The 13214-nt window shown below is 34.6% G+C and overlaps 1 protein-coding gene across 20 annotated transcripts in view; it reads left to right on the forward strand.

Moving 5' to 3' along the window:
* Positions 1-13214, forward strand: part of PTPRD (protein tyrosine phosphatase receptor type D) — a 467045-nt gene that overhangs the window by 299020 nt on the left and 154811 nt on the right. For 10 of the 20 annotated variants that reach the window (XM_039877795.1, XM_039878308.1, XM_039878028.1 and 7 more), the window contains 5 exons: positions 881-1025; positions 4279-4584; positions 5450-5643; positions 8008-8034; positions 11659-11776. In XM_039877795.1, the coding sequence (XP_039733729.1) occupies positions 881-1025; positions 4279-4584; positions 5450-5643; positions 8008-8034; positions 11659-11776 (790 nt within the window). The remainder of the gene's footprint in view (positions 1-880; positions 1026-4278; positions 4585-5449; positions 5644-8007; positions 8035-11658; positions 11777-13214) is intronic. The other 10 variants (XM_039878110.1, XM_039878195.1, XM_039878281.1 and 7 more) reach the window with 2 other exon arrangements.

Consider the following 13214-nt stretch of genomic DNA (forward strand, 5'->3'; position numbering starts at 1 on the left):
TAATAAAATTATATAGGTTTCAAGTGTACAGTTCAATAATACATCATATGTATATTATATTGTATGTTCACCATCCAGAGTTCAGTTTCCTTTTATCACCATATATTCGATCCTCTTTACCTTTATCTACCTCCCTTCTCCCCTCCTTCCTTCTGATTTCACTCATATGTAGGATGGGATATAAAACTGAAATAAAGGAAGTTTTAAAATTATTTTAAATCAACCTAGAGTGACAACATTTTTGTATAAATTATCCAACTTTCTTCAGTAACTAACATCTGATTTTTATCCCATTAGACCTTGGCAATTTTAGTTCTCTTTTATACCAATTTCATATAAACTGCATTCTAGTTTCTGTTATTACTTTTGGCCATATTTTCTTTGCCCCATTTAGATTGCTGAAGGTCATGGAAGATGAGCTAGACATCTCTTCAATTGAAATTGCACATATTGGGCATACTCCACTCTCAGGGGCAGGTGTCATTTTTTTTTGTGGGCTCTGTCACAGCACCATGCCTGCCTCAAGGATAGAACACATCCATTGTGGTGGCCTCAATCTCCTTTTTATCTGTTTCTTTTGGTTAGTTGTGTCATCATTAGAAAGATCCCTGTGGCTATCCTTATTCTAATTGCCCTATTTGTTGTAGAAACTTGCCTTTTAAATGCTGATATTTTTATTATGCCTTTTAAATGCTAATATTTTCATTATGCAGTTTCCCTAGCAGAGTCTTTGATACTCCTTTGGTTCTGTATGTGATGTTTTGATGAGATTATAATCTTTATGACACAAATCTGATGTTCCAGGCATTGTGGAAAAAAAAAAAATTGCCCAAATCTTAAAGAAGATGACCGAGTTTTCTTTCTTGTTACATATCCACAGCAACGAATTACCATTGAGCCAGGGACTTCTTACAGACTGCAAGGGCTGAAACCAAATAGCTTGTACTACTTTCGTCTGGCTGCACGCTCTCCTCAAGGCTTGGGTGCTTCTACAGCTGAAATATCAGCTAGAACCATGCAGTCAAGTAGGTGTCTCTCTTTGCTTACTCTCTGCCCTTTTTCACTAGGAAGTGTTGCTGGTTTTTATCCCCAGCCAACAGACCTGCTACTTAATATGCTTAATAGTCAGTAGTCTCTATGCTAGTAAGTGTCTAGCTTTGGGGATTAGAGTACAGCTGTGACCTATGTTGGTTTTAAATTTGGTCCAAATAGTAGGTTTCGTTTTCCCACTTCTTAAATTGAAAGGCTTTCAGAGTAGTTAGGAGACCTCTACAAGAAAAATGGGTGATAGGAGTGTTAGATCAAGCCCCATTTACTGAACTACAAGACTGTAAAGCAAAATTCAAGTTGCAAAATAAGCAGAAGTGGCCTTAGCAAACAAAAGGGACATTGAAAGACCAAACTTTTACCTTTTATAAGCATACAGGTTTTAATTTTGCTAACCAACATCTCTTTATTTCATGTATTTATTCCTACTCAGAGAAAAGCTCAGCTCTTGTGACTAGTTTGTTATTAACTCTGCAAGTAGTACATGTGAAAATTTTGAACATTCACAGCAGATCTGTATTTGGACAAATTTAGGAACAATGAAATAATCACAAGTACATTTGCAATCCTAAATTTGATTTTGTTTCCTCAGGTTCAATTTCTTTTTGGAACTGTTACCCTAAAGAATAGTTGTGTTTATCACAATGGGGGTTCATTGTGTCCAGGAAAGATTGTTAAGATTGCTTTTTATGTAAAATATTACATGAGAGGTTGTTTTTGATGGCAAGTTTGGTGGCTTATAATACTATTTGCTTTTTATGAATAAGTTTTTATAGTTAGTCTATTAAATAACCACTTACTTTGAATTGAATAGTTTTATGGAGTTATTTCCTTAGATTTTAAAATATTTTATAAGTGATTTTGATATAGTGACATGCAGTACATATATATAATACAAATGCATTGAATTCTGTGAAGAGAATGCTATATTGACCTAATTTTTTGACCTGTCTGCAAACATAAAATTTATATATTTTTAAAAGATGAATTTCCTTCTATATAAGCAAGTATTCTAACATTTTATTCTTCTATAGAAACAATATCTTTTAGGGGTTTTTGATAATAAAATTCATGTTCTTTATTTTTCTGAAAACATGATTATTCATATGAAAAGTATTTGGATCCTGCTAATTCATTAGTGATCATAACTTATTCCCATTAAATTTTTTTTCTTTTCAAATCTGAAGCATGTAAATTAATATAGTTTTGTATGTTTGCTTTGAATTCCAGATAGGCTAATAAGTAATATTGTAGAAAATAATTCTTAAAATCAGACATTTAATTAAAAGAAATGTGACATGCTTCAGTATTATATTTTGCATGGTTTATGAACTTGACTTTTTTGCGTACATACATACGTATATATTTAGAGACAGAATGGTTTACAAACTTGACTTTTTTGTGTACATACTTATGTATATACTTAGAGACAGAATGGACTTTTTATAATCACCCCTAAAGCTTATCTCTCTTTGTTTATTAAAATAGAAGTTTCAAATGGTGTTGAATATACTCAAGAATAGAAGGTCCGAAGGTAGCAAAGTAGTGAAAACCAAATCAGCTTTTTAAAAAGAATTACAAATGAGTCCTTGCTGTTACATGAATAACTCAATTTCATTATGAATAATTATGATGCATTTAAAATAGTTTTATAATTAGAAATATAAGAACCTGTAGTCAGAATCAATAAAAATGATATTCTGGTGATTTTACAAATTTTATTTCAAATTTACAATGCTTTCTTATGAGAATTTTCTTTATGTCAGTACAGGGATCTTTTCATTTTGATTGACTGTAATGAAGAACACAAGACATGTAAATTAACAAAGATCAATAATCCTCTAAACAACCCAATATGCCTGACACTATATAATATTAAGACCTAGAAGGTCTAAGTAAATACTCAAACTACATATTTAAATACAAAAAAATTAGAAATTATTTACTCATTATAAATATATATTGCCTTAAAAATATATATGTATTTATGTATGTCTTATCCCACTTGTTTGTTTTTCTAGAAATATATATTATCACCTTAAAAATAAATTATGATAATACCTGCATTGTTCTTTATTGCTTTTTAGTTTTTTCCAGTAATGATATGTTTTGTTAATTTGATGGAAATGATTGCTAACAAGGTGAATGGTTTATTTTAGAACGGGCAATAAGTTTACCTTTTAACTATTTTATAAACCCTACTTTATATGAATAATTATGTAGAAAATGAAAGTAATTATGTACAAAACGAAAGATAAGTCATATCTTTTCCAGAGGGTTCTCAGGGTTTTTTTTTTTTTAACCATTGTGTTTAATGTCTATGTTATTGACATTTTGTAAGGGATAGATGATAATTATTGATTTACCAAAATTTGCTGGTGGAATCTAATTCTTCACTAGCAATGGTGTCTCAAGAAGAGTTATAATTTTTAAAAAGCTGAAAGCTGATGTAGGGTAAGTACAAGTTACAGTCAGAATCAACAAGCCTGACATTACTCTCGGGTAGGTAAATCTTGGACTATGCATCTTCATCCTTTATTGATTCTGCATGCTCAATGTATATGGGCTATGATCAATATTAGGTTAACACTTTTCATTAAAACTGGTTAGGTATACTTAGTTTTTACAGATAGTCAGAGGGAACCCTTTTATGTTTGTTGGGGTTTTGTTTATTTTCTTTAAAAATGGAATTGGTGAAAGGATATCTAATAGTTATTGCAGTTTTTTACACTTAAGAATCCTTTGACAAATGAATATTGCATATGAATCGCCCTCATTCTAGAAAGTAGAACTGAAAGATTGAAACAGCATCTGTAAAGCATCATCACGATGCTTATGTAATAAATCTTGCATTATTTGCAGCTTTTTTGAAGTTGAGTAGTCTGCATAGTAGGGCTGGGGAATACTGAGGGATTGGTTTAGAAGAAGAATTTAAATTTCAGGTAGGTAATTTTATTGGAGGCTCTATTATCTCAAGCTTTCATTTTCGCATATTCCCCCCATCCATTGTTTAACCTTTTCTTTGGTCGTTTATTTATTTTTTGTTTATTCATATTACTAAGCCAAGGTACATAATTTATCTTTAAAAGTTTAAGTTTCAAAGCTTTATTTTCATTTTGTTGCCCTTAATGTTCGTTTATTTATTTTTGCCTTTTCTTTTGTTTTATCATTTTTTTCCAACCACTCCTGTCCTTTCACTCAAACCCTCCTTTAACTCACTACCAAAATAAGAGCCATCAGCTCCTCCTCAAGACATTAGTTGCACCAGCCCAAGTTCCACTAGTATTTTGGTAAGTTGGCAACCTCCACCAGTGGAAAAACAGAATGGCATTATTACTGAATACTCCATCAAGTATACTGCAGTGGGTGGAGAAGATGACAAACCTCATGAGATTTTGGGAATTCCTTCGGACACTACCAAATACCTTTTGGAACAGCTGGAAAAATGGACTGAGTACCGGATAACTGTGACAGCCCACACAGATGTCGGCCCTGGTCCCGAGAGCTTGTCCGTGTTGATTCGAACCGATGAAGATGGTATGTTGCCTCTGCTACGTCAGTTTGCTCCCTTCTGACACAATCTTGGTCTGCTGTCTTTTGATAGGCTAACAGTAATCCATTTTTCTCTGCTCATCTTTTTTACCCAGCATCGCTATAACATCAGTAGTTTTTGCCAAAGATCTACCTTTGCTACAGCCTGGACATTTTTTTTTTTCTTTCAATCTCAACACAGTAATTTGCTTCCCTTTAAAAGAACAGTTTGCTCCTATGACCTTGCAATCCAGGCTCTTCCTCTGTACTTCCATCTAAAGTCTTCTGCATTTTTCTTGGCTTTTTGTAGTCACTTCTTTTACATTTTGAAGTTAACATTTTAAAACTACCTTCTTCTTGCTGCCTTTTTGTCTTGCATTTTCAGAGACATTGATGCTCAACATTTAATTTTTGGCATTTGTTGTATGGAATACCTTTGATATGAGAAAAAAGAAGAAAATCCATATAGTCAAGAATCTTTTTTTTCTGCTAAAAAGAAACCTTTAAAAAACACACAACAATCAACAAGCAGTTTTTGTTATTATTTCAATGCTATACCTCTTTGTGCTGTAATGCTTTGAACCTCAAAGCATCTTCCTTGGCTTTTGTACATTTTTTACATGTTTTTCTATTTCTCTGATACTCTTTTTTTCTTCCATATTTTTTTTTTGGCATTGGTCATGTTTTTTGATCTTTTCTTAAAAGGTAGAGCAGATTGGTTGAGCATTTTCATTGGTTGAAAATGTTTGTATTCCACAAAGGAAACATAGTGGGTCTGCCCATTTTTTTTTTTTAAACCTAAGTAAAGAAAATGCTCTGGCTGGGTGGGACAGTGCCTATAATTTTCTTTTATCCGATGATGTTGTTCCAGTTCCTAGTGGTCCTCCTCGCAAAGTCGAGGTAGAGGCTGTCAACTCAACATCTGTTAAAGTCTCATGGCGCTCACCTGTGCCCAATAAACAGCATGGCCAGATAAGAGGATACCAGGTGCATTATGTGAGGATGGAAAATGGTGAGCCCAAGGGCCAGCCCATGCTGAAGGATGTCATGCTGGCTGATGCACAGGTAAGCCTCTAAAATTACATACCTATGTTTTTACATGATATTTTTTGTTTCTATGGCTTGAAATGGCTGCCATTTTATTTTATTTTTTTTTTTTTTACGTTTTAAAATCCTGTACAAAATTCTTGGTTTTAAAACACACGATGTGTATTTACCTTTTCAATCAGAATTGACATCAAGTGATGAAACAAATTGTAGTGAAATGGCACATCTGATTAACAACATGTTACTTTTTCTTAAAATACAGCTATTTAACTCTCTATTGCTACATCTGAGTTTGCCTTTCTGACTTCAAAAAAAGACCGATTTAATCAAACCAAAGGGAAGAATTCTAAGAAGCAATTTTGCTGATAATATCTAATTTCTGCTGTGCTAAAACTACTTGGAATTTAGTTGACCTAATTTCTAGACTTTTTCTGTTGAAGAATAGATATTCTTATTCAGGGAAAGGTATCCAGATAGTATTTTCTAGTACTTCTTTATTAAATTGCCTGTTTGATGAAAAGAATCATTTAATATCCCAGAGAATGAAGATAATGACCATGATAAAATTTAGAGTTTCCCAGGGAAAAATTGGGAATCTCCTATGCTGAGCCAAGTTAAGAAATGTATTGAAAGTAGTTAAGAATGTGAGAAATTCTCTTGATGCTAGGCCCATTGTTTACAACCATATAGTCACAACTTGGTTTTGTAATATGCTGTTTCAAATAGAGCATTAACATTTTTTTCATGGTAGAAGTGATTCAAAGATAGTACCCTAATAAATTCATCTGTACATAGTTTCCTAAAGTGGAGAGGAATATTTCAATAAATAACTGCCCTACTGGGGATTATACATAACCCATAGGCTATCTTACCTGTGCTTGGTCTAATAGGGATGGGATGTTATGAACAAGAAAGTGCTTTATCGAGCATGTTGGTGGATGGGAATGGCAGTGGATAATATTTGTAAAAATTTGAAACTTATTTCAATGGAAAGTTTCTTTTTTCTATGAAAGCGAGAAAGATTATGATCTAAATTGAGAACTGCTACTTGAGAAATTTGCTGATTGAGAAATTTGGCATCTTCGTCTCTGTGAAAATAAGAGGCCAATAAATATCCCTATGACTCTGAGGAAAGTATTTACCCCAGAATCTTAATACAATCAAATCACAAAGGTGCTTATATTTCCTTCAGTTTTGAAATGATCTAACTAAAGGGATCTGGATTAGTGGCTAACTTATCTACCTTCGGATGGTTGGTGTGAAGGCCACTTCAGTAAATTTAGTTGGAGATTTATTGTGTCCCTTAGACCAGGGATCCCCAACTCCTAGGCCATGGACTAGTAGTGGTCTGTTGCCTGTTAGGACCAGGGCTGCACAGCAGGAGGTAAGTGGCCGGCCAGCAAGTGAAGCTTAATCTGTATTTACAGCTGCTCCCCAGCACTAGCATCATCACCGCCTCAGCTCCACCTCAGATCATCAGGCATTAGATTCTCATAGAAGCTCTGGTCCCTGATGCTAAAAAAGTTGGGAATCACTGCCTTAGACTCTGGAAAAGAGCCACTGACTCTTTTTCAAGTATTTATTTTGTACTGCCTGTAAAATAGAAAGTTCTTATAGTATAAAATTAATAAAGTCATTGATGCTTATGTTTTATTTTTTAAGTCTGCAATGATGAAAAGAAACTGATATGACCATCATACTTTGATGTTCTTCTGTTCTTAGATAATCTTACATTATGGAACTGTGGTTCTGTTGTTGTTTTCATTGGGAATGTAGTAGTTAATGGAACTATGTAATACAAAATGCTTTAAATGCCACTCAGTCTTGTTTTTTCCTCTCTCGTCTACTTTGATTTTTCTTTATTAATTTGCTGATTTTCCTTGTGTGTTTTCTTTTTCTTTTATTTTTCTCTTCTCATATATTCTCTTTGACTATTCATTGAAATTTCATTACGTCTTGCAGGACTTCACTGTGCACTGTGACTATAGGATTTCAATATTAATGAAAGACGTTAATGACTTGAACTAACTATGTAACCTAAAGAAGAAGACAAAATAAATGTCACAAAGCAGTGTGCATTAGTTTTCTGCTATGCTTTATTGATTCATTCCAATGAACCACACATTTAAAAAAAATAGCTGGTTTTAGTGATAGCAATGCAGTACATATTTACTTTTGGCTTTTCTATTGGGAATGAAGGTGGCAGCATAACACACTATAGTCTTTGGGATTTTATTGTACACACTGCATCAGTTGCTTTTTTTTTTCCTACTTTTTTTTTAAAATCTAAGCAAGGCACCATTGCCTTTATCAGGCTACAAATTTCTCTTTATTTCTTTTTATTTTGTTTCCCCTCTCCCCAACCTTCTTAATATCAATCAGTGGGAATTTGATGATACTACTGAACATGTGAGTAGTTTTGGACTGCTTTGTCAAAATAGATCACAAATGCTTGTTTTTTCTCATACTTCTCCTTATTTGTGATATGCCATCACAATTTGTTTGGATGCATGAACTAACACATTGTTTTTTAAATTATCTTCACTGTGGTACACTTTTTATTTTGGTTTTTATTTTGTGAAATTGGCATGGTGCTACTGATTGCATAAGAAATGTCATGAACTCGTTTCGGTGGCTGCTGCTAACTTTACTTGCAACACAGAGGAGGCCTGCTTTAAGTGGAGGTATCATAGACCAGAGAGTTGTTTGTTGTAGGCTGCTCATAAATCCTTCTTCGGGGTTATATATTCAGTGGATAAGATGACGTGGATCTGGCACTAATTAGTTCTATCTAGAAATGGCAATTCTCTGTTGTACCCATACAAATTTGAGTGAAATTGAATGGGCTGTGCCAAAAAGCAGAAAGCATCTCACTGAGGGAAGAGTTTAAAAAAAAATAAAAGATTTGAATGAGTCGATTATGTTATTAATTGAGAGCTTATATATAAGGTACTGTAGTGGGGTAGATATAAGATGTGACACCTGCCTTCTAAAGGCTTACAGTCTAGGTAGCTAAGAAGGATGTAAAGTTCAGAAAAGTTCTATAAAATACAACAGAAGTGATGACCTCAAGCAATGTGTAACTGATTAGTTAAAGAGTGGCAATTCAGTAAGAGCTGTGAGTTTAGAGACAGTAGACCAGGATCGTAGAGGAAGTGTTAAAAACTTAGTTGAGAACTTAAAGGATGAGTAGATATTGAAGAAGAGAAAGAGTATGTGTATGTGGGAGGGGGCAATATTTTTTTGAAAAGGTGAGCACAACAGAAACAGCTATTGTGGCAGTTAAGAGTGATATAATCAGGTGACAACTTGCCAATTTGACAGAAATGAAAGATTCAGGTTGATAAGTTAATCCTAAATATAGCTAAGAGATAAATTTTAATATAATGTTGAAAAATCAACAATATGGCAGTTTTATAAACTTCTTTACCCATTACCCTTATTAAGACATGCATTATATATCATGACTGATATATGCATATATTTAAAATAAAGTTTTACAAAATAATCTTACCTTTAAATGTATGTAATTTTAATATTTATTTTGCATTCAAGTATATTTATTTTTTAATGCTGGTCATGACCGACTATATTGACTTCATGACCTACTGAATGGGTCATTACCTGCAGCTTTAAAATTATTGACTTAGTGGACAAATTAGAAAGAAGAAAATTAGTAAAGAGGGAAATAAGTAAAAAGTTTTTTTACTAAGATAGACACAAAAAGATAAAAATTCAACTCAGTTGGGGCAGCAGAAGTGGAAAAGCGATAGCTATGATCAATATTTTAATAATTGACAAAATACTAGCTGATTAGATAAGAATTTGAGGAAGCAAAGAGGTCAGAGAATCACTCTAAAGCTTTGAAGATCCTCTACAATTCATTAAAATATGGAAGTAAAGAGGAGAATCTGCTTCTGTTTAAGCTTTAGTTAAGTTGAGCTTGAGGTAATACATAACAATCAAGGTAACATGTCCAGCAGACATTTACAATATATGTGCCACCGGAGCCCTGGTGAGAAGTCAGGGCTAGAGGTGAATTTAGGACCAGTGACTATGACAGAACATCTAAGAATGCCAGCTTTTAACAGGCAGGGACAAGAAGAGTGGAGACAGGATTGGAGAAGACAAAGAGAATGAGAATTTGTGGCCATGGTATGAGCCACACTACCCCAACAAGGGACGGAAACCACAAAGGAAGTACACACACAGCTTAAAGAAAGAAAATGTAACCCAAGAGATGATGTGATCCAGGTAGATAGCGGTGTATACAGCTGAGACTGTATACACCGCTTGTTGAGGGCTCGAATTTTGAATCGTATTACTTATATCATCTTGTCACAACAGGTGCTAGAGGAAGGACACTTGTGGTTAACCTCAATTTTATAAATAAGAACTTTTAAAAGGCTGAGTACATAAATTTTTGCCACAAGACTTGGTGATAGAACCAAGCCTTGCCTTCAATTTTTCTCCTGGCCTCTCTTGCTTCTAGAAACACTCAGCGGCATGTAAGGGGAATCTTGGAAACAACGATGCTGGCGTTTACCCATTATAACTTTTGGAATAGCTACTGTCTGCCATAATTTAAAATGCCATTCTCGGGTGGTTCACCTGGTTTTTATATTCTCCATGATGTTAACCATTACAAGGTCCTGAAAATAAAACCTCTCTTCCAAATTTAGTTCATTTATCTGGCAGAGCAATATTCCCAATGACTCGTCAACATGGTATCTGAAATTCTTGAATTTCCACACTGATGATATTCCTTCATTTTTGAGAAAAACACACTGTAAAAGCTGTCATATTTTGGATCAGATTTAACAATTGAGTTCTATGGTACCCATTACAGCCTTGCACAGAAAAATCCTACTGTCTTCCACACAATCCAGCCTATTTACTGAACTTTCACTTGTATTGTCTTTAGATGTGGAAGACAATGACATTGTATATTTTCTTAAATTTACCCACACTTAATTTGAATACATAACTGTGCCAAAAATCTGAAAGGGTTTTTTCACTGCTCTGAGTGTGTGTGTGTGTGTGTGTGTGTCTGTGTGTCTGTGTGTCTGTCTGTGTGTGTGTCTGTCTGTCTAAAGAAAATACCAGGACAAATTAATAGCCAGCACCCTATCTAAATCATGGAATCTCCAATTTGGAAGAGCAGTTCTACAATCATCTAGTTTTAATAACTATCACAACTTTGGAGCCTTAGTAAGGGAAAATTAAGAATTTTGATAAATAGCTTATGATATTTAACATTTTCTAAATTCACAATTAATTGGACACATTCGTGATATAGACTAAGTCTTGTTCTTTGGTTTTAGATTAACGGAAAATTCTCCAGACGAACAGAAACTTCTTTGTATATAATGATTTTAGTTCATAGCCTAGCCTACACAGTTAACCAATAATATGTTACTTGAGTCCTAAGAAACTTCTCTGGCTCTCAGGATATCTGGGTCCAACAGATCAGCCATTTGGCAAAATACTTACATGGTGATAAAACAGACTGCATTGGTATCAGCCCCATCATCAGCCAGGCCGCAGTGGATGCATATGGATAGCTGTTACCATAAAATAACAGCTAGTTTATGAATTGCTCAGTACGAGCCAGGCCTAGTCCTAATTGTTTACCTGATATAAGCCATTTAATCTCCAGTAGCCCTATGGGGTCTTATTTCAACTTTCACATAGGAAATTGAGGCACAGAGGGAAAACTCATATACCCCTCACCAAGCTCATAAATAAGGGAAGGCAGGTTTAAATTCAAGAATTCAAGAAGTCTGGCTCCAGGTTTTATGTTTTTATCTACTTTCCCTTAGAGCTGCCTCTTAGAATGGCTGAAAATCCCACATCGGTATCAGCATGAAAACAGATTATCCATAGCATGAGCTCTAGGCATGAGACTTCCAGTGCTTCGCATGGCTGAAGGGGAGGTGCAAGCATGTACAGAATGAAGATGGGTGTCGTGATTTTCCCCCAGGGCAATCATAGCATGTTTTGAATCTATGTCATTCTGTCGTATTATTTCAGGACATGATCATTTCTGGGCTACAGCCTGAAACGTCCTACTCCCTCACTGTCACAGCCTACACCACCAAAGGAGATGGTGCTCGCAGCAAGCCCAAACTGGTGTCCACCACAGGGGCAGGTAAGTATATCTTGCATATTTGTTTTTTGAACAAGTTTTGGGTGGCGATAACACTAATTTTCCAAATGATGTGGGTGGCTTCTTTCAGATAGAAAAAATTATTAGGCCGCGGTCAACTTTTTACATATGAAGAAAAAATTAGGAATGTACTTTGCCCAAATTATTCAGTCAGTCATTTAACAAATATTTATTTGAGCATCTACTATGTGTTGGACACTATTCCCATCACTGGGGATATAGCAGTCAACAAACTAGAAAGACTCTGCTCTCCTGAAATTTATTTTCTGACCAGAAGTAGATAACAAGTGAGCTAATGAGTATGTAATAAAATGTCAGGAAGTGATAATTCGAAAGTATGTAGGCATTAAAGACAGGGCAGCCTCTAAGAGTTATTTTTGAAGGAACAAGTCCCATAAGGTTCTGGAGGGCAGATTATCTATATCAACCTCTCCCAACTATACACCCTATTAGAAGAGCTGCCATCTTGAACTAAGTAATGGCTTAGTTTTTATTTTTTGGTTATTTTCTCCTCCTCACTCCTTGCTGTGGGTATTCTAAAGAGGACAAATTGCACAAAAGATTGAGTACAGAAAAAAAAAATGAAGAATAACGAAAAGGTTAAATAAAGCAGATTGCTCATTTCTGAAGAACGACGCTTCTCAATACTTTTTACAATTATTTGGTCAGCCACAGTGGGAAAAGCCGGTATGAAGGAAGACCTGGCATTGTAAAACCAATCAATTAAGAGATAATTACAAAAGGATTTTCCTCCAACCCCTTTAGATAGAAATCTCCCATGGAACATTTAAACTGTGATTTGATTTACTCCTTCCGAATCACTTCTCACACAACTTTTTAGGAACACACCTCTATGTAAAGGCATAAAGCAAAGAACAGCTGTTATGTTGAGTACCCTCCTGGGTGCCATGCTCACTGCCAAATTTGTCTAAATGTCATAAGATTTGCCTCACTCACATCCTGCCACCTGGAACTGCCTCAACCAACAGGATTACAGATGGCAAAATTCCTTCAAGATAAAGTCTTCTGGGCTGTTTTTTTTTTAAGAATACTGTTGTATCATGCTAATTTAGTATCATGCATAAGAGATACATGTTCAATGGGGGCACACAGACTGTCTTGCTATGGAGCCAGCCTCTATTGGAATATAGACAACCAAGGGTAAATCTGTGAAATTTAATCCCCAAATGAAGAAAATATATTTCTTCTCCCATATTTATTTATAACTGTCTTAATAAGCCTGAAATGTCTTACATGAAACATAAAACTCCTATTGCCCATAAGATGGGTGTCCTATAATGAGAAAAAAGTAGAGGATTTATAGCTAAAGTGTGTGGATCCTAGAGAAAGAAATATTATTGTCTATTTTATTGGCTATTTTAAAGACTAGCTCATCACTTTTTAGTCAGGATACAAAAAA

This window comes from Pteropus medius, unplaced genomic scaffold (assembly GCF_902729225.1).
Source record: "Pteropus medius unplaced genomic scaffold, Ma_sr-lr_union100, whole genome shotgun sequence".
Taxonomy (NCBI): Eukaryota; Metazoa; Chordata; class Mammalia; order Chiroptera; family Pteropodidae; genus Pteropus; species Pteropus medius.